Here is a 22,664-nt window from a genome sequence, read left to right as displayed (position 1 = left end):
TATTCTGCTGTATACTCTCAAACATTTTTTAGACACATAGCGTATACCCTCGAGCCATATTATGCCACATTATGTATATGATCGCATACACATATTGTGCGCAATGGATTACTGGGAATATACCCTCAGAAAAATTGATTGCAACAATTAAAAAATACAGTAAAACCCCTCCTAACAGACACCCCTCTTATATGGACATTTTTTAATTCCCCGATTCAATGCAAATAACTTTATTAAACCCCTGTCCTGCAGACACCCCTCTATTGTGGGCAAAAAAATTCGTAACGTTAGTGTCCGCATTAGAGGGGTTTTACCGTACTTTGATTTTCACTCTGGTTCTAATTCTGTGGTGTTGTAATTTTCTTCGTTCCGAGCATTGGAAATTCTTCTTGAGTTGGGGCATGAGTTTTTGTGTGAATTCTCATGAATTCTATTATACAGTTCACTAATAAATCAAATTTTATTTGGTGGACCTAGACTTAAGTTTTTTATTGTGTATCCTGTGCTTTTTACTTGGGGAGTAGAATTCATCCCTCTTTATTTTCCGTTTCAGTCGTGCCTTGAGCGTTCTTTCAAGGCGGAAGTGTTCAACTGCCCCATGTGCCGAAGGGAGCTGGAGAGAGATGCCGTCAAGAACCTCAACAAAGAGCTCCAGAAAGTGCTCCTCATGCTCTTCCCGGGGTACAATGCTGCTCGGTAGCCCCCCCCCCCATTATACTCGAGAGAAAGTCTGCCGATGCATTAATTAATCCAGGAACATTGAGAATCGAGCAAGTTTCCTTAAAAACTGTATGTGCTCCAGGATGTTTGTATCAAGCTGGACTATCGTACGTAAATGAGAAATCAAATCAGTATCATCATTCATTTTGTAACGGATCCAAAGATCGGGGGCGAACATTTTGACGGATTTCCGTCGTTTAAAAAAGAATGCGACACAAAGTGAGACTTTTTTAAATAAAATTTAAAAAGTCATAAATCATTCGTGAATGAGTTAAATTTCGGAGTGAGGGAAAAGTTCAGATAAGTTAGCTTTTTTATGATCCTATTCAGGGGTGCCCATCCCCCCCAAATTCAATGGCCTCAAAATTCCCCCCCCCCCAAATTTTCTCAACTCTCTTTCCCTTTTTTATTTTTTAATTATTTTATTTTATTTTTTTTTAATTTAATTTATTTTTTTAATATTTTTTATGAATTATTTTTTTAATTTTATTTTTTTATTTTATTTATATTATTTTAAAAGAAAAGTTGTGTGCTACGCCAAAAACATATACACATTGCACACACAAACTAACTAAATGAATGAATTAAAATATAAACAGAATAAAATAAAAATAAATAAAATAAACAATTTAAATAAAAAATAAATCAATACATAAATTTATTTTTTTTCCATTAATAAATTTAAATAAATAAATAACTTTTAAACCCCCCCCCAAAAAAAAATTTTTTTGAAGGCCGCAACTTGCGCCATAATCCCCCCCCCCCCCCGGGGTACCCCTGATTCTATTACAGAGAAAACTGCTTCTTAAGCAATCATAATTATTTAGTGTGAAGTCGGTTTTTCAGACTTGAATCTAATTTTTGGATGTACTTCCTTTTTTTATTTAGTTGAAACATTTCCATCTTAATCATTTTTATGACTTTGGCCCCAGGCCTATCTGTAATACATTGTAGTCCGTGGATGTTTATACATTGTAATTCATCTATTTAAAAATATTTTTGCAACACTTTTTTTGTATTACCATTATTGTGAACAAGACTCATGAATGCTTGGAAATCATATTTTTGGAAATGTATTCGTCGGGATTCTCGCCCTTCCGGGGTCGGAGATTCTTTTTAATCGCCACTTTACTTCTCATAAACTCGTATCATTTATGAATGTTTTAAAATTATATTTTTGGACATGTATTTTATTTACAGAATGTACACTTTTAATGTATCGAGAAGATGTTAGCTTATAAACAGTATAAACATATATTTTTTTAATGTTTGCCTTTTACGCATCACGGGATCTGGAAATGCATGTGTATCGTAATTGAATCATGATGCCATTTTGCAACCAGAATTTTAATGGTCCAATAAACAATAGCCCCCTTCTGACCTAATAAATATTTTGCATAATTCAAAGTAACAAAAGTTGCATATTACATACTTGCCAAATCTACTGTTTTTAACGGGAGACTCCCGTTTTTTGCTTCCATCTCCCGATTTCCCGTTTTTTACGATTTTCTCCCATTTTTGCAGTTTTTTCAGTCAATCATCAAAAAGTTTCACTTTCTTCTCAATAGATGGCGCCCTTTTCTAGTCGACCAATGTCAAGGGATAAGATTTTTTTTCACTTAATAACTCATTTAGTAAAAATTAAATTTTGTAGATGCTTTCCACATTGCATGTTCAATAAAGCACGTGCTTTGCTGAAAATTGCAGCATATTTCAATCCTTTTGCATCTTGAAATTATTTCAATTATTTTTAATGTTTGAAGTTATTTTAACATGTGCTACCCTATACCTACTTATTTCATTTTGTATTTCCATTATATATTGATTTCCTTTTTTTTTTCTAGATTTTCGTAATTAAATTTTTGTATCTACTTTTCTGGTAGAGACTGGAGAATGTACGAAACTTTAAGCAAGTTCACTCCTTATTATTTAGTTTTTCCTTTTCAGTATATTTTTCTTGCTGCTACCAATTTGCAGAAAATCCCCATTTCACTTTAAATTTAGTATTTATGTTATTTAAAAGCATAATTTAATAATTCTGTAGCGAGGATATGTCGATGGTGAATCACCTATATACCTCTAGTAAAATCTCCTGTTTTTATTCCTTCGAAGGTTGGCAAGTATGATATCAGAATTATTTCTGTACGGAATTCTGTATTATTTCTGTACCTAATTGAAATACAAATATGCAAATTACTATATACTAAATATACTAAAAACCACTCGTGTTATTACTCCTGAAAATTCTGTTTTTGACTCCTGAAAACTCCTGAAATTCATTTTGTCTGGAACTATTTCTGTACGGAATTTTGTTTTGTTTCCGTACCTAAATTGAAATACACACTTTAAGGGGAGGTACATAACTCTAAAATAGTGAAAATCTCCAAAGAACCCATGACTAAAGGTTGGTGGTTTTGTTCATTAATATGCTGAAAGTGGTGATTTTTGCATCCTACTGACTTGTCCAAGTGCATTATTTTTTAAAGTTTGAGAATATTCTCTTAGTTAGAGGTAAAAATTTATGTACAATGTTCACGCGCTTCCTTTTTTACGTAAATGTGTCGCAATTGTTTTGCTCGCGAATAGAAAGTGTTCATCTTTTTTGTAACTCTAAATACTGATTCCTTTGTTACTGTATGTGTCAGGAAACACCTATTGGAGCATATATCATTTGTACTGTTATAAATAGTGTCTGAAATAAAACTTCTAATTTTCTGTATCTGTTTGATTTATTGCGAATGCTGCATGAGACCACATCCTCTCGAAACATCGTTCAAAAATCGGGGAGAAACAAATTTCAGTTTTCTTCTAGAGATTAAATATGAGTCATTCTCATGAAAACGGCCATTTTGAGCTTATTAAGTTTAGGAAAGTTAAAGTGGGTGGAATCTCATGAAACCTTTAGAGGAAACACCATTTTGGGCCGCCATTTTAGGGGCCGTTTTGTGAAACTCCGTTTAGGGGGCCATTTATTAATTACGTAATGGTCCGGAGGGGAAGGGGGGTGGGTAAAACACATCGGGGTTCGTACGTCTCCTTCCTTAAAATCCTGAAAAACTCCTGAAATTTATTTTTTTCTTCTGAGGGCCCTTAAAACTCCTAAATTTTTGTTTCAACCTCCTGATTTTTCTCCTCTCCTGAAAATAATTTTCAACAGCAATCGCTAGTTTTAATTCCATGTCATCTCCGTTTAGGCAGCCATATTGAATCGCTGGGAACCAATCAAAATTCTCGTATTATACAGATCACCCAGTGCTTTTCGCAGAGACATGGGTTGCGTTCAAACCGACTGACCTGTTACTCTGTTCAAACCATAGACTAATAATAAGAGTAGACCGAGCTTTCCCAGACTTGCTGATAAAAAAATGGGTTCATGGATACATCATGTGACTGGTGGAAGGCTTGGCGAAAACTTTGGCGGCATGGTTGCCAGCTGGCAGGATTATCTATAGTTTGGCACTCGGCATGTATTTTAAGACGTAATGTGTTTTCATTATAATTTCTTTCCAGGCGCAGAGATTGAACTGTTTTTCTTTTAGTTATGCATTATTTTGACATCAGTCATTAGTTTTTGATCACAGTTTTCAGTAACTTTTATTTCATTCGGAACTGCTACTTCAGCGTTGGCGTGTACGTCATGGCGTAAACGTTTTGCTTTAACGCAAAAATGTACTAATCGGTATCTTAAATTGAAATTGTGGGTAAAAATCTTACCGTTTGCCGATTCTTTTCGGGCGCTTGCATCTTTAATTGCTTAGAGCGTTATTAAAATTGATTGAAGAAAACGCACAGTGCTATCTAAACGAAAAACTCACTATATTAGCAAAATATTTAAACTCGGAATAACAAATTTACAAATCGGACTCCATGAAAGATCATTCTTCCGTGCTCCATCCATTCTATTTATCTTATTTCTCGCGGGCGTTGATCGTCTGCTACGATCAATGCCCGCTGTTGCTAGGATATCCACCAGTCACATGTTTGGTTTATGAGCAGCAAAAGGGTTGCCATAGCTCGGTCTATTCTTATTATTAGTCTATGGTTCAAACCTGCCCATTACGGTTACTGATTGTAACTGCCACTAGAGAACGAACCAAGAGCATGTGCTTGTTTTTGTGTTGACAGCAGCAGCTATTAAGCATATTTTCTATATTGCTAATTAGTAGTGCTATTGCTATTTTGTAGTATATTTAGTACTGATAATATGCCGATATATCTAATATTTTGTGTATTCCTGTTTTTTTCCAATATTTTGGAACCAATTTTTAATTCTTTTTTTTTTTATTACTCCTGAAAGTTTTGCTTTTGACTTCTGAAATTCATTTTGTCTGGAAGAGTATGAACCTTAACACATTCTTACGTAATATTTTCCAAGTTGATATTTTATATTACAAATCGTACGGTCAAGTGGTTTGGAAGAGATCCTATTTCGTTTGCGTCTGGAAGGTAAAATACATAATGAGCAGTCTTTTACTTGTTTTACAAATGAAAAGTGTAAAATATAATAAAAGGTTTTTAAAGTAACGTTATAATAGTGAATTTAAAAACGATTCCAGTGGTGTAAGATGTTATTTTATTGTTTTGAGAAACGAAATGGAATCTTATGTAAGAAAGGGGGAAGGGAGTTTGGAAAACCTCACGTATCCTTACATGGGGGTTAGGGAGGTCAAAAACTTCCAAAATCATCCTTACGTATTAGTGAATGGCCCCTTGTACCTTTTTTAAATTGGTCTCTGCAGAGTCCAATACATATTACCCTACACTTGTTATGGGTTTTTTTATTGATACATATTTTTCACATGGTTCCTTCAAAAAACTATAAGCAGTGCTTCACCATATGTATAAGGGCTTTGTCAAAAAATGATACGTCCTGAAAAACAAAAATATTTTTTAAGTAGCATTATACCCTCACTTAAGCATCATTCATTAAAATTGGATTCTAGTAATTATGTGTAACTGATGTTTGAGTTTATCACACATAAATATTCTCAAACGAGGAAGTAACTTACGATCATTGAGTTTTCATGCGTTGTATTTTAATTTATTCTTTTTGTAAAAAAAAAAAAAATATGCGAGAGAATGCCGGTTACAAAAACCCTTATCTGGTTTACATACAAGAAAACATATCCTTTGCACATTTTCTGCACTATATATATATAGTAGATTCTCGTCTTACGGAAATGCCACGTAAATCAAAATCGCGTAAATTAAGACGTAACAGTAGTGTTAAAATAGGGGTTAGTTTCCATAGATGAAAGAAAAACCTTCATTCTAGTGGTAGATAAATACATCGGCACTAGAATGAAGCATAGACAGTAGTATAGTGTAGAAATAAACACATGTTAAATGTGTACTTATTCCGATACATATGCAAAGAAACCATTTAACTTGCTGTTTAAAACAGCTGGCCTATAGTTTGTGTCACATTTAACACATCCATGATCACTCACGTCATTGAAATGGCAGGATCTTCACTAACAAATCAAAAAGATCATTTGCCATTGTCAAGGAATGGCTCAAATTATGCAAAAGCTTTTGCTCGTGTCTCATCGATGTCGGTATCCTCGTTGGCTTCGTTCTCCTTTGTCACTTTTAAAAGCTCGTCTTGCAGTCAGCTCTGAATTATTTGAGTTTAAGATCTTTACTACTGGAAAGGGTTCTGAAATCAATCACAAAAAAGGTTTCTCCGACCGCCTGGGCTTGCTTTTTGGTTAGAACGCAAAAATGCAATTATCTGATTTTTAGTTTATTAGGTGTTATTTGCCATCTACGGGGGTTTGGATTTTGAAAGCGGGGGAAATTTTATCTGGTTTGCAATGCCACCATCCGCGTAAAATCAAAATTTACCCGCATAAAATGAGGGTGTACTGTGTATGTATGTAGGGTTGGTGCTTAACTCCCTGAAGTCCCGTTTGTCGGAGAAACTCTCCCATATCTAAAACAGATGAACCGTGCAAACCGTAGGTGCGGGGGGACTTCAGGGTGTCATGTCATGAATATGTACATTATTTTCTTAATTGATTGCTACTAAAAATCAGATAAAAACAAAAATAATATGCTAACATCATCAGTTCTATCCAAAATCTTCGCTGCTTGTTCTAAATTACAAATCTGATCAATTCGGAAACAATAACCACAATTTTCGAAATTTGGATGCTTTTTGCGTCCCTAAGTACTTTTAAAACTATCTGAATCGAGTATTTCAGAAAGGGCGTAAATCCAATGGATTTCCGTAGGACTTATGTCCTTTCTGAAATAAATTCATTTGGAAAGTACCGAAATTCTGGGCAGCCCACGCTCAAATTTTGTGGCACAAGTACAACGCCGTACCAATGCGTTTGGGCTCCATTCGCAGTTCTTGAGCTTGAATACTTCACCTCGCGGCGACTGGAGAAACTTGCCAAAGAGGAAAAACCAAGCGGACAAGACAGATTTCGTCTCATCGGACAGGTCCATCCAACGTAAATAGATCGTAGACACTTATTTTGTTGTTTTTATGTACCTTATCTTGCAAATATAGTAAAATCCCTCTAATACGGACACTAACGGGACAAATTTTTTTGTCCGCAATAGAGATGTCCGCAGGACAGGGGTTTAATAATGTTATTTGCATTGGAACTGGGGAATTAAAAATTGTCCGCACAAGAGGGGTGTCCGTTAGGAGGGGTTTTACTGCAGTAACAGTTGAGATTTATTTTGAAAGTTTTTAATTCAAAGATTTACTTCTTAAACTTTGGCAATAATGTCTTCCTTGGCAATGTAGGGTCACTATAGAGAGCATAAATCTTTGTCGTAAAGCGTTTGGCAAGATACATATATTCGAGCACATAGTTTTATTTAAAATAAGTGTTCTCCTCGTACATAAGAGTTTAATTGAGCTGCGAAGAAGAGGAATAAAGTTCTAATTCAAGTATTTTTTACGTGGGAGACAGACGCGCCGATTTAAACGAGTCGTAAAAAAACACTTGGCAAACTTGGCGCGGTTATTTCTCGCCACGAGGGCGGAAGATTCGCGCTCTCTCCCGTCCACGCACTGTTTGTATTTTTAGCAAAGTTTATCTCGGAAGTGGGAAAATTTTTTGCTTCTGCCGATCCATTTCCTCCCGAAAATGTGCGGATTTAGGTGACAAAAATGTGACGCTATTCCGCCGACATGGAGGCTATTTTCCACGAAAAGGTAAGTTTTTAATGAGCTCAATCGCGTTACGCCCGAATCGTTGCGAGTCATTAAATTATCTTAATAGCTCGCCATTAACGTATTCAAAAACGCATTCCCACTCTTTCCGTTTTTTTAAAAGTGAGCTTAAATGCATCTCACTCCGAACATATTTTGTGAAAGTATCACAAGGTTGTCATTTTTATTGTTATTATTTTTTAAATTTGAGTCGCTCGTTGAAATTTATTTTGAAAGTCCACTTCCGTAGTCTTCTTCCAGACACTTTTTCGTGTCAGACACTTTTGTAGAAGGAAAAGTCGGCAGAAAAATAACCGGAAAATCATTTCTCGTTGCAACATTAATATGATATTTCATACTATACTCAGTGGTGGCGCTAGGAAATCCCCGACGGAGGGGCAAGCTTTCCCGACAGGGGGGCATAGCCAAATTTTAGTTTGCAAGATTCCCCCCCCTCCCCCCCCCCCCCAATTTAGGTGATAAAGAAACTAATCATTCTTGGCGTCTAACAACACGAATTCCCCATAAAAATTAAAAGCAAACAATAAAAATTTTAATAAAGATAAAATAAAATAATGAGAAAAGTAAAATTAAATTTAAAATTAAAAACATGAAACTAGGCTTTTGTGAGCAGGTTCATATCGCGAGATCAATAAACTAGAACAGTGTAAGAAGCAGAATTTGACGAAAAATCTGAATATGATGTAAAATCATTAAAAATGTGTGCTCTACGGAGTTTATGCAGAGAAAGAAACTTAACAACATTAATGTAGTTGTGAATGTAATGTTGCTCTTACAGAAATGAGGGGGGTCCTCCCCCGGAAAAATTTCGAAATTGTAGCTCTGAAAACGCAATTTTAGATGATCTTCAGTGGTTTCATGCAGACAAGGGTTGGATGCTCACCTCCAAATAATTTTAAGATATTGAAGTCCAATAAACGAGATTTTAGTCGATCTGTAATGGTATTTTGTAGGGACTGAGAGTCGAGGTGCACAACCGAAAAAGTTCCAAAATTAAAGAAACAAAATTGTAGGTCATGTATTGTAACGTTAGGGTGATGAGGTTAATGACCAATTAAGATATTCAGTGTTCCTCCCCCCTCCTTCTTCCGTAATCAAACCTTATAAACACACAAATTTACGGGATGGAAACTCTAGGGCTCAAGAGTATAGCGGTGCTCATCCACTAGCTCATCAACATATATATTAGGGAGCAGAGAAATCCACATCTTAAGTAAGCAGAAGAACAGTAACTAATATTAAGTTAAAAAATTCAAAAGAAACTTGAGCCCGATGCCTAGCTTTATATTAAGATGAACCTCGCGAGTCAGAACGTGTATAAAATTAAATTTATTTATATTTTCTTTCATTATTTTATTTTTCCGAGATAACTTGGGAAAGCACGAAAAAGGGAATACAGACACAACTACTAAGTTTTGTTATTGCAAAAGCAGAATCAAGAGAAAAAAAATGAATATCTTTTGAAGAGCCTTGCTTGCTGAAACCAATTACAAGTATTTTATTCGATAACAAATAGAAACTGGAAACGGATAAAAATTTTGCGCTAAAAAAATTAGAAAAGGTGCAAATTTTTACGGATTTTGATTATTTTCTATGGTAATAGAAGGTCTACATCGATTAGGCCTAGCTGGTGGTGGATGGAACCGGCAGGCCGCATTGGATTTGGCAATTAAATAGTATAAAAATAAATCCATGATTTTTCCTTCCTTTCTTTCTTTTGATCGTATAAATAATCATGATAGTTTCATAGGGACCGCCAACATATTTCATTCCTAGATTTTTAAAAATATCATCCTGCAAATCACAGATTATTTGGAAGAAAATGTGTGGGCCGCCGAAGCATGTTTGAAATAGAAAATAAAAATTAAAATGTAGTGAGCGAGATTGAAATTATACAAATGAATAGTCACACCAGTAGTTCTAAGCAGGACTGAGGAGTCGGAAGAAAAATGACCGACTCCAACTTCAGGAATTTTAAAGCCTTCGACTCCGATTCCACAAGAACTGGCAGGGTTGCAGATTTTAATTGAAAATGATCGACCCCGACTCTTGAAGTTTTAAACTTTCGACTCCTGACTCCGACTTCTTGACCTCAAAATCAGTCCGACTCCAACTTCTCAGACTTGGTTCTAAGTTTTGAATGCAAAAAACGAAAGTAATGTGTGTGTGTGTTGTGCAATCAAAAAAAAAAAAAAAAAAATTAATTTGAAAAAAAAAAAAAAGAAAGAAACGAAACTTAATAGTATGGTCAGCACCATGCTAAACTTAATAAACAAGCGAAGGTGAAAAATCGCGAATCTCGTTTTTTAAATTCAATGGTTTGCCGCAGTACTGAAAAAAGGCTATTACTACTTCGAACAATAAATTTTACACTTAAAGTTATCTATAAAAATTAATACATTGAAAATAACTAAACGCGTCTAATGGACAAAATTTTGTTTTGGCTCTCCTGAAAAGAGCCAATTTTCAGATTCGTTAGTTCAGCATGGTGCCGACGATATTACGCAATAAACAAATTTATTAAGTATCAAAGTGATTAACATTAATTGCACCAACTTTTATCTTGTGTAAGGTTTTTTCTTTTTTTTTTTTAAATTTACTATATACCTACCTTTTTTTTATTTTTAAAATTTTTTGAAGCACTTTTCATAATTCGAAAATGCATAACCATTAGTTTCAAACTTTTTATTGATCATGTTAGTTGAAATCTGTCATACTTTCAAATTTTTTAAGTTTGCACTCACTTTCCAGACCAAGAGGAAAAAGTGTAAATTCTAAGTCTTACCCCAAAATTTCCATACATGGAGCTTTTTTGCAGATCTACGGAGTCGGAGGGAAAATGGTCGACTCCAACTTCAAAAATTTTAGAGCACTCAACTCCGACTCCTTTACCCTAACGTCGGTTCGATTCCAACTCTCACTCCGACCCAGCAATCACTGGCAGTGTTACGGCCATTGGGGGAAAATGACTCCAACTCTGACTCTTGTCATTATTAACCAACAAATTCCGATTCAGACTCCTTCTCTCCAAAATCAGTCCGACTCCGACTCCGCAGCACTGCTTTTTTTACACTATTTTAGCACTTGAAAAAAAGCATATTAAAAAAAAAAAAAATAGAACATAACTTGCAAAAAAAAACTTAAACAAGACTGAGCCTGGTACCAGTTTGTAAGTTGGTTTGATCGATTTCGAAGGAGCAATGTTGACTTTTGAATTAGACCTGGTCCAATCAAATAATTACAGCTGTATGGACTAAGCGCAGCTTATTGCAGGCTTTACTTTAAGTTAGAAACATGAGTTTCGACTACATGATAACATCTGAAAAAATGAAATTTGGAAGCAAAATATATTTTTAATTGCCTTTAGCACATGATTTATTTATTTATTTAATTTCCTCCAGACATTTTTCTCAAAAAGAACCCAAACCTGATGCAATACCAACCCGACGCTTAATAATCCAATGATTGTTTGGTTGTGCCTAACCCGATGTTTACTAAATCATTCTCATTTCTTCTTCATTCCCAGCAAAACTATTATGCCCCCTAGTATGCAGCCCCCTAGTATGATCCCCTGATCCCCCAGTATGCAGCCTACAAACAAGATCAATATAAGTTTTTGAGAAACATGTGTTTAAAATGTTAAACATGTATTTGCTTTTATTACATTAGTCAAAAGAATTTTTTTCTTGCGTTTAGCATTTGCCGACAAAACATCATTACACTAAAAAATTAAATCTACTTTAGTACGCTTCCTTGTATGAGGTAAAAGGATCGTTTACTCATCGATATCTTTTGTTGTAGAATAATCCAACAATAATCAGAAAAATTTTAAATAACTATAGTAATAACTTACTTGTAACTACAGAGTGAAAATGAAAGATAATATTGCAGTTATTTACCCAGAGAAGTATTTTAAAACGCATCAATAGTGTGTCTGCACTGGCTGAAGTGCTGTTTAGCAAATGTAATAGAAAAGGAAAAATCTCCGAAGCATGTTTTTTCTCCGATGACCCCCCCCCCGTCTCGTCCTGGCTGTTGTCATTCGGTACGTATTTTTCTCGTAACCCGATAACCAGATGACGACGCCTTAGGTCTGACCGGAAATCACCACTACATTCGGCAGGGACGTGGATAGTCAAGGGGAGATTGTACTCTTTTATTAGTCGTCGACACCCTGAGGTGTCGAAACCAGCTCATCGATAAATAGAAATTTCAAGGATGAAAAACACACCATTCCCCCCATAGCAATAGCTATCCCTTATTTTATCACCATCTGGGCGACGTTAAAAGGGGACTTATGGACTCGGGCTAAATTGCAGGTGTCAAGGTGGGTGGCCCCGAAGGGAATTGATTTTGTGTTTCCCTTTTTAGCCTACTTTCCCAGTAAAAGTCAGAAAAAGAAGAAAAAAGCATGAAAGAAGGCTTAATGCATCTTAAAAATATCGTGAAAAACAAAAAAAAGTCAAAAATAAATAAAATAATTAAATGAATATTGAAAAATTAAAAATTGGAAAGTAGGGTATTGAGATGGGGAAAAATGTCTGTCGGTCTGTCTGTCTGTCTGTCGGTCTGTCTGTCTGTCTGTCTGTCGGTCTGTCTGTCGGTCTGTCTGTCTGTCCCCCCCTAATAACTTTTGAATGAATAGTCCGATTCGAACAAACTTTTTTTTGTTCGAAAGATCTCGGCGAGGACACCTCATTCCCATATTTCACTTTTTGATTTGAACTATTTTTTGTTCAATTTTGAACAGTTCAAAAAAACTTAACATTAGCGCCTACGGGGAAATTCAAAGCAATTCCGAACTGTGCGGCGAATTTGCTTCAAACAAACTTTGTAGGAAAAAGCTTTTGATAAAAAACTTGTATATAAGATATCTTTTTGATTTGAACAATTTTCCGTTCAATTTTGAACAGTTCAAATCCCTTAACATTAGCGCCTACGGGGAAACTGAAAGTCAATGTAGATTCCGTACTTGAAGGCGGATTTACTTCAAACAAACTTTGTTGGAAATAGCTCTTGACGACCAACTCCCGACTCCGACTCCGAGAATTTAGGGGGACCTGACACTGACTCTGACTCCTGTTCCCGACAATTAATCGGACTCCGACTCCCCGACTTCGACTCTGACTTCGTAGCTTTGGCAAACATTTATACACGGAGGACAAATGACTGACTCCGATTCTTGGATATTCGACTCCGACTCTTTTATCCCAAAATGAGATTGACTCCGACTCCGCTGCTGTGGTTTTAACTGTGAAATAATTATTGTTGATATGATTTGTTTTTATTTTCACGCTAAAGTTTTAATTTAGGTATTTAGTTTTCGGTGAATAAACTCGTAAAATATGCGCAGACGATTTTTTTTTTTTTTTTTGACAATGAAAATTATTTCTTTAAGTTGACATTTTATTGTTTTTTTTTTTTTTTATTTTGGTAAGTGCATTAATTCGTTTAAAAAATTATTTTTGGCAACAGGGGAAAAAGAAACGATTTTTTTTATATGATGTATTTATTTTAATGAACTTATTATTATTTTTTCGTTTTGAAAGCTGTTAAAAAAATTTTTTTAATGGAAAGAAGTGTATTAGCTGCTTTGTTTAAAAGGTGCTGCTATTTTATTTGTTCGTTTTTTTGAAGAAAAGTAAGGAATATTTTATTCCTAGAAATCAGCTTAAAATATTAAAAAATATATGTTTGAAAAAATTTGCGATTTTAGCTATTTTTGAGAATATTGATCAGGTACTTTTCTCCGCACGCACCCCACCTCTTAGCCGTAGGCCTTAGGTTCCACCGCCCGGGGGGTCCGCGTAGCGGGCCCCCCGCACGGCTGAGTGCGGCGGTCGATAGTCGTATCATGCTACGGACGCGCTTGGTACTTATTGCTATTGATCAGGTACTAGAAAGTAGTATGGGTATACGGGAAAGTAGGCTCGTCTAGTTCTAGACGGAACTTCTTGTTTTAAATGTTTAAGATACTTCTACTTTTTTCTACTAATGTTTTTCGAGTTCATATCCGAGGAAAAAAATTTTCATTTACGATAAATGCCAAAGCAAACAGATTCCCCGACGAAACACAAAATTTTCCCCGAGGGGGGGGGGGCAAGACGTTTCCGACAGGGGGGCAATTGCCCCCCCCTGCCCCTCCCTTGGAGCCACGTCTGACTATACTAATTAAAGCGGATTTTTCTTTACTATAGCATAAAATGAAATGATTAGAAACTTTGTACTGTTGTGGAATTTTAATAAATTAAACCTTGTGGAGTTTCTTACCAAATTTCTCACTCCGTTTTTACATGTCCATGTTTGGCTTGTGCCTTAAGATAAATAGGGAAGCTGTCCTGAGCCCCAGCTGGATAGGAGCCCCTAGAATATTCCTATAACATAAATATATAGTAATTTTCTCACTGGAACAGGAAATGAATGGGTCAAATTCTAAGAGATATTCAACCCGAGGGGCGGGCTTTAGTCTGGTCCCGGTGCGAGTGGCTTCTAAACATTTTTGAAATTTATCTTGTTTTCCACAGCTGTGTATTTGACATCAAAAGTTGTTTTTGACATAAGGAGGATATAATAATGGTTTAAACTTTAAACTGTCAAGATCTGCTTAAGTGAACAGAAGCTTGCTAAAGAAACATCTCTTATAAACTAGTAAGATAGCAATCAAGCATTATAAAATACATCAATTTAATGGTAACTTATTAATATCATTTTTACCTTATGTTTTGCCACTATCACAAGTAAAAAATAAGTAATTTCATCCTTATTAAATGCATCCAATATTAAATTGTGAGAGATTATTTCCCACGAAAGCAAGTGAGAGGAGAAATAAAAACTCTGCTGCTGAAATATACCATACACAATTAATGATAGAAAACCGTAAAATTTAGAAACCACAATGTGCGTTTACCAAGATTTGACTTCTAAACAAAATATTCAATCAATGATCCAAGTGTTCAACAAAACTAAATTGCCTTAGAAATCCTATATACGTTCTAGTGAGTGATGAGAGGGGAATGTCTTTTTTTTCCTTTCCTTAATTCCTTCTCAGGTACGTAGTGTCTTAATGTTTTGAATCAGATTATATCTTAGTACTTATACACACTCAAAAGTTAAATATGATATTAACTGTATCTGCTTGTTCACGGGAAACTTTAATGTGACTTTTTGGTATTTTTTTCATACGAGTCAACTTTGGAGCGAAACAGGTTAAAAAGCACTTTTCGCATTTTTCAATACGCCTCCTTCGTCGCTTTGAAGTTGGAGTGAAACTTGGTCACGGAAATGAACCGAACTCACAAAACATCGCTCCTGTTGTTTCCCTTGAGCAGTAGAGTATGGTTAGAGTCGAAAATACAAATTTTCTTAGTTTTTAGCATTTTTTTAAAAACAAATACTAAAAAGCTTTTTAGAATTAAAAAAAAAAAGAAATCTTTGATTTGCATTTACATACCATAAAAATAAAAGGAAAAAAAGCAACTTTTCTGCTACAAGATATCTTTTTGAAAAAAAAAAAGTGCCCTTTTCATTGAATGACGGTGCTTTTCTAGCCGGATGCATCCCTCCCCTTTTTTGATCTGGGGAAAAACGCTCATACATGTGCAGGGGGGGGGGGAGTTCTGGACCCTTCCTGAAATGTGCAAAAAGATTGTTTAATGAAAACGTGTCCTGCATCCTGTTCCTGCTCATACATTACGACAAAACTCAAATTTCAGTTCAAAGAAAAATATGCATTTCCTTCTTTTTGTAAAATATAAGGAATGTCAAATTTGAGAATAAAAAACTTTTTTCTCTTTTCATTAAGAAATGTCATTTTCACAAAAAAAAAAAAAAAAAAGAAAAATGATATTAGAACAAAATAATACTCCTCATTTGATTCCCAGCAAGACGTCTTGGTTCAAAGGGAAATGGTATAAAACATTTCAAAATTGGAAGGACTCTTTGGTCGGATGATTTTGAGCGACATTATTTTATGACATGTCATTAGGCTTGGTTTCGATCTTTTTCAAACGCTCCGTCTGATTGGACACCTTCCAATACGAAATCCCAGCCATGCAGCCAAATACACATGTATTTGAATTAGCACTATCTGCGTTGCCCGGCTTTGCTCAGTCTTCCTCAAAATTAAAAGTTATGTCAACAATTAGGCTTCAATGAGAGAAAAAAAAAATACTGAAAAAATGAATATTTCCCGTCAAAGTAATCATTCTTAAAGAAAGAAAACGGCAAATCGAAAATTTCCGAATAAATTAAGTGCAACCTTCCATAAATACAATTAAAATCCTAGAAAAAGAAAGAAGATAAATTGCCAAATAATAATCAGAGAGGGACGTTTTTACCTCAAAACAAAATCAAAATTTTATTTAGACACAGCCGAGAAAAAAAAGTGACAACCTTCTGAATGGTTTTATTCACACGGATTTAAAATGAGATCATTTTCTGATGTGAAAATAATGTTTCATTTGGCTTAAAAATGCTTAAAACTTTCCTCCTGATGATTTTACAGCCTTGTTTTTTTTTTTTTTTAATTTGAAGGAAGGAAATGAATCCAGGTGTATTTTTTTGCGAACTTTCGAATGGACCTAAAGCAAGAAAATTGGATAATTATTTCGGGTAAATAGAGCCGTTGGTGCCTTTTTCAAATCCAAAAATTAAAATTCAAACGGTTCGGTGCTCTTTTGGCGCTTGACCTTCCCTCCCTTCCATTCCTTCTTCGGTGCCCAAGCACCTGTTTGCGAAGTTGGGTCAAGATCAGACGTAAACTGGATTTGTGTATGGAACATACACATATACATGACACGACACCTGAAAGTCTCCCACACCAACATACACATATACAATGGAGCAAAGTTTATACATTTCTCTTTTATAGGTTTGTATCAATTATACATTTTTAAAATTAGTCCCTGCAAAGCCTAATATACACTAACCTATACCTATTATACGTTTTTTCATTTGTATGTTTTTATCATAGACCCTTCAAAAACGTATACTGCTGTCTGCAGGTAAAGGGCAGTCATTTTTCATTTTTGTCATCTATTGTACGTAATGTGACCAGATGTCCCGCTTTTTGTCTTACTGTCCCGCCAAAGAGTCCAGCTTTGTCGAAAAAGTCCCGCTTTTTTTGTTTAAATTCGGTCACACAAGAAATGTAACATACAATCTAGATTTTTTAAACGAAATTAAGGAATTTGCTTCTTGAAATTGCTTCTAACAGCAAGTACAACTGAAAATAATAGTTTTGATTAATAAACTTGTTGTGTGATGCAATATTCTTTACATCAATACTATTAAATTATTTTCAACTTGAGTTCTTTATTGGTACATTTGAGTTATTTCTCGGCATTTTTCTGTTACGTAGAATATTAAGCCTGTGGAGAAAAAAAACTACTCCCCCCCCCCCATCATGTATCCTGGTTTTTAGCTTGAAAAATCTGGTTGGACATTTCAGGAAAACTTATTTCTACTTAACAATTTGATCATATTTTGTTATTTAAAATGTGCAAATAATAAAAAACTTCATAATTAATGCAAAATGAAATAAGTAATTAGCAATTAAAACTAAATTTCATAGAAATATGAAGCATTTAGTATCTAATTTCCATTACATGCATCTTCAAGCAAATTCTTCACTTCTTGTTGCAAATTGTAAGCCTTCGGTCGCAAATTTGAAATCTGAGGATCGGAATCGGTCAATAAGTTGTTAAATACATCCCCATTGCTATCCCTATTATTATTAAACTGATTCTCTGAGGGATTTAATTTAAAGGGCTTGCAATAAAAAGTAAACAACTGAAGAATGTAAATATGTTTAATTGTCAATATCCTTTGGATAGGCAGGTTTAGGCAAGAACTGAAACTGGATTATAAAAGCTTAAACTCTCTACAATGTAAGGGATTTAATAGTTTTGTTAGCGATTTTCGCAATTCAAAAATACAATCGAAATACTTTGGAAATTAACCCCAAAATTTTCTTATTTTCTAAGATACTTTTTTGGATGTTTTAGTTATTTATTAGGGGGCGCATAAAGCACAGCACATCACAGCATTATACCTGTTAAGCTCTTAAACAAGTTACCCACTATTTACTAAATTGTCTACTAACGAAGTAGCAAGTTCATTCTTCGAATCCGAGGTATTATCTTCCGGTAACAATGTTAAAAAGTAGTAAGTTTAGTGGAAATATGTTCTTAGTTTATCAATTCAACAGTAAAAAGGCAATACTAAATGGTTTAATTTTCCGCCCAATGTCCAAAATTACTACAAGGTCGCCCCACTGTGCGGAAGTATGAAACGGTGCTTCACCGTCTATATTCCTTGTTTTATTTCTACTGAAGTGTGTGTTGGTTTATTTATCCTGTGACCATAGACTAATAATAAGAGTAGACCGAGCTATGGCAACCCTTTTGCTGCTCATAAACCAAACCATGTGACTGGTGGATATCCTAGCAACAGCGAGCCTTGATCGTAGCAGACGATCAACGATCGCGAGAAATAAAATAAATAGAATGGATGGAACACGGAAGAATGATCTTTTATGGAGTCCGACTTGTAAATTTGTTATTCTAGGCTGTAAATATTTTGTTAATATAGTGAGTTTTTCGTTTAGATAGTACTGTGCGTTCTCTTTAGTCAATTTCAATAACTCTCTAAGCAAGCTCTCTAAAGATGCAAGCGCCCGAAAAGAATCGGCAAATGGTAAGATTTTTGCCTACCATTTCAATTCAAGATACCGATTAGTACATTTTTTGCGTTAACGCAAAACGTTTACGCCATTACCTTTACGCCAACGCTGACGTAGCAGTTCCGAATGAAATAAAAGTTACTGAAAACTGCGATCAAAAACTAATGACTAATGTCAAAATAATGCATAACTAAAAGTAAAACAGTTCAATCTCTGCACCTGGAAAAAAATCATAATGAAAACACATTACGTCTTAAAATACATGTCGAGTGCCAAACTATAGATAATGTTGCCATCTAGCAACCATGCCTCCAAAGTTTTCGCCAAGCCTCACACGAGTCACATGATGTATCCATGAACCCATTTTTTCATCAGCAAATCTGTGAAAGCTCGGTCTACTCTTATTATTAGTCTATGCCTGTGACGTCCCGATGTTGAAGCGTGTTGTGTTTCTGTGTGTTGCAGCAGGAGGGCAGCCTGTGTGCCCAGCACTGCCTGAATGCCCTGCTGCAGGGGGCCTACTTCACGGCCCCCGACCTGGGGCAGCTGGCCCGACAGGCGGACGAGGAGGAGAGGAGGAGGATGGCCGAAGGAGGGACCCACTCCTCCGAGTACCAGAGGTTCATGCAGGTAATGTATCCCTTCCGTCCCTCGGGAATCCGATTCGGATGGGGACAACAGTTCACACAAATATAAACATTTCGTTACTGTCCCCCCACGATACTTCGAACGGGAATAGAATGGATTTTCGTGAGTGTAACGTAATTAAAGAATGCCTCCGGTTTAAAAAAAAATAAGGTACTGTATTCCCAAGTTTGTTTGTTTTTTTGACTGAAAGATGACACGAGGTTGAATAAATTTTCTTATAACTTTAAAACTTTAAATTCATCTGGAGCTGGGGCAGCTGGCCCGCGAGGAGGAGAGGAGGAGGATGGCCGAAGGAGGGACCCACTCCTCCGAGTACCAGAGGTTCATGCAGGTAATCCCCGTCCCTCACGAATCCAATTCGGACGGAGACAACAGTGCACTCGAATATAGACGTTTCGTTACTGTCCCCCACGATACCTCGAAGGGGATTCTTGTCAGTGTAACATAGTTGAAGAATGCCTCCCTTTTTAAAAAAATCAATAATAATCCTAAGATACTGCATTCCCAAGGTTTTTTTTTTTTTTTTTGGCTAAAATTGGCTAAAAGATGACACGAGGCCGAATACAGTTTTTTAAAACTTTAAATTCACCCAATGTTTCCTTACCTTCTTTTCAGCGTGTTCAGAATTTAACATTAGTACAGTAGAAGACCGTTATAGCGCACACCTTGGGACCAGTGCTTTTGCATTATACAACTCCAATTCGGATGGGGACATGTTGACCTAACATTTCGTGTCTAACTTCTGTGACGAAGGTAAACTCCTAAGGCTTAGCAGATGCCTTTCTATTTCACATTTCTGTAGCTATCTAGTGAATGAAATGTCAGAACTCAAATTGAAAAGCTAAATCATTTTATTTATAAATCTAATAATTAACAACTGTAAAACATAAAAAACTTCTGCAAATGGTATAGACAAATATGAGGGATTTCATCAATACTCAAATTAATCTTTCAAAAAATTTTAGTCCCTAACTCTCGTGGCGAAATCCTAATAGCTATTTCCTAAGTTCAGGATGCCGCTTCAACAGCGAACCCCTGCTAATATGAAATGAACTTGAATGATGTGTTTCTCATAGTGTTTAAAATATCATGGATTTTTAGGAGTGTAACATAATGAATGAATGCCTAAAATGTTTGAAGTCAGTTTAAAAAAAATCACTATTACCCCCAACATACTCTATTCTCAAGGTTTTTTTTCTTTGACTGAAAAAGATGACACGAGGTTGAATACATTTTTTTAAAACTTTAAATTCACCCAATGTTTCCTTACCTTCTTTTCAGCGTGTTCAGAATTTAACATTAGTACAGTAGAAGACCGTTATAGCGCACACCTCGGGACCAGTGCTTTTGCGTTATACAGGTTTTGGCATTCTATAGGTCATTTGAAAATTTTTTTAACTAATATTCAGAATATATCTATGTATTAGTACTTCAGAATGAGTTTTATCTATAGTAAGCACTCATTATACAATGAGTCCTTCACAAATAAATATGTTACACAATTAAAAGAAAGTGAATTATTTTGCAGTTCTACTAGCTTCATAGTTTGCATAACAGCTGCATTTTCAAGAGCCATTGGTATTCTCTTTTTAACTGTGAAAACTAATTTTCATTTAAAAGCTTTGAACTAAGATGGAAAGATGAAAGACTATATTTCAGAATTCAATTTTCCTAACAATTTTTATGTTTGCAAGGCAAAACAGGGCAGTTTTTTAACCTTAAAATCTATTGTTTACTTCTGAAAAGTTGTGTGGTTTATAGAGAATTACGTTATATAGAGAATTGCGTTGGCATTATAAAGGTATTCTACTGTAATACTAAATAAACTTGTTTTTATTAAGTTTAATTTTATGAGTAAAATTAGTTTTTGATCATTAATATTAATTCTTTAAATGAATCCATCTCGTCATTTAAATGATTGAAGTTCAGTCACCAGCCACAGACAATGACAGCATCTGAAGATATATTTAGAGAGAAAACGGCTAGGCAAAAATGACTCTCCAAAACCTTTGCTTTACGCGGGGTCAGGGTTGGCCAGATTGGACCCAATTGGGTCGGACCCAATGGGTTTTTTTGAAAAAACCCATTTAAAAAAACCCATTATTTAGCCCACTTTTGGGTTTTTTAATTTTCTGAGAAGCTTTTAAAAAAATTAATTTAAATACTTTCACAATTTAAACTTCTTTTTCATTTCTTCTTCACCACAGACATGGACATAAAAAATGAATTTTTTGAAATAGTATTTCTCGCATTAAAAAAATGTTTCAAAGATTTTAAATAAATATATTTAACTTTTTTCTTTAACTGATAAATACATGGACTCAAATTATTTTGACTAAGTCCTGTCACGTCTGATTTTCTCAATATTTGCAGATTGTACAGAGGAAACTACTCTAGCTAAAAGGCTTTCATGTGAATTATTTCCTGCAAACAAACACGTCGCAAATCTCAAATAAACACAAGGTATATTTTTTAGAAATTAACAGGTTTTTCAAACGGTCAGGCAGAAAACAGAACAGGATGTACAGTATTTTCATTATCTTACGAAAAAGTTTAATATTTCTTAGTTTGTACACAGAAATAGAAAAACTGGCAACATAAAATTGAAAGGAATATCTTGATTAAGCTGGAATTCAGTAAAAAGGGAGTAAAAACTACTTGAGGATCTACAGTAGTTTTGCATAACAAAATGAAATACAGGAAAGTAAAATGCAAAAAAAAAAGTAGTAGCAATTGAAAACGAACAATAGATTTTCTCACTCGAGAAGTAACTTTGCCTTAACTGTTGGTAATCATGAAAACTAAAAAATCTGAAACTTCACCATTCTTGGGTTTTGTCGTCTTTTATACTTTTCTTCAGAAAACGCTGAATTTTAACTAGTTTTCCAGCTTTTTTTACCCCAAGACAATTTTTGCGCTTTGTCCATATACTTATGCTATATTATGCTGCAAGTACCCCACATTTTCCCTAAAAAAAGACAAAAAAAACCCACATTTCTTTTAAAAAACCCAGTTTTAGTTGGGTTTTTTTTGGGTTTTATTTAAAAAAAACCCAAAAAACCCTGGGTCCATGGGCTTTTTTAAAAAAACCCGGGATTTTGCCAACCCTGCACGGGGTCCAATTCTCGCTTCGAGAAGTCGTGAACCCTTCTTTTCGGTTTTGTCCCGGGGTCTACTTTTGTCATGACATCACTTTTTGTTGTGCATTAAGAACATTTTTAAATTTTGGATAGTAGAAGGAACAGGAAAACGATCCTTGTGGATGTGAAAATTTCTCCTGGGCTGTTTTATTTTATTTTTCTGCATCTGAAACACATAGTAAATTGTCCCGCTCTCTGCCATTGGATCGTTCGAAGAGGGGAATGTCCTTTCCCTTTTGTCGGACTCTCGTTCGACGGAATGAGATAGTCGACTGAAACA

The 22,664-nt window shown here is 35.1% G+C and overlaps 1 protein-coding gene across 1 annotated transcript in view; it reads left to right on the top strand.

Annotated features, from left to right (window-relative positions):
- Window positions 1–7,792: 7,792 nt before the first annotated feature.
- Window positions 7,793–22,664, top strand: part of LOC129226013 (ataxin-3-like) — a 43,513-nt gene continuing 28,641 nt past the window's right edge. Inside the window, 2 exon segments of the mRNA XM_054860587.1 lie at window positions 7,793–7,897; window positions 19,062–19,226. Coding sequence (XP_054716562.1) covers window positions 7,874–7,897; window positions 19,062–19,226 — 189 coding nt within the window. The 5' untranslated portion in view covers window positions 7,793–7,873.

Source organism: Uloborus diversus, chromosome 7 (genome assembly GCF_026930045.1).
Source record: "Uloborus diversus isolate 005 chromosome 7, Udiv.v.3.1, whole genome shotgun sequence".
Classification (NCBI taxonomy): domain Eukaryota; kingdom Metazoa; phylum Arthropoda; class Arachnida; order Araneae; family Uloboridae; genus Uloborus; species Uloborus diversus.
The sequence above is the reverse complement of the archived record's forward strand: the minus strand, read 5'-3'. Positions and strand labels throughout refer to the sequence as shown.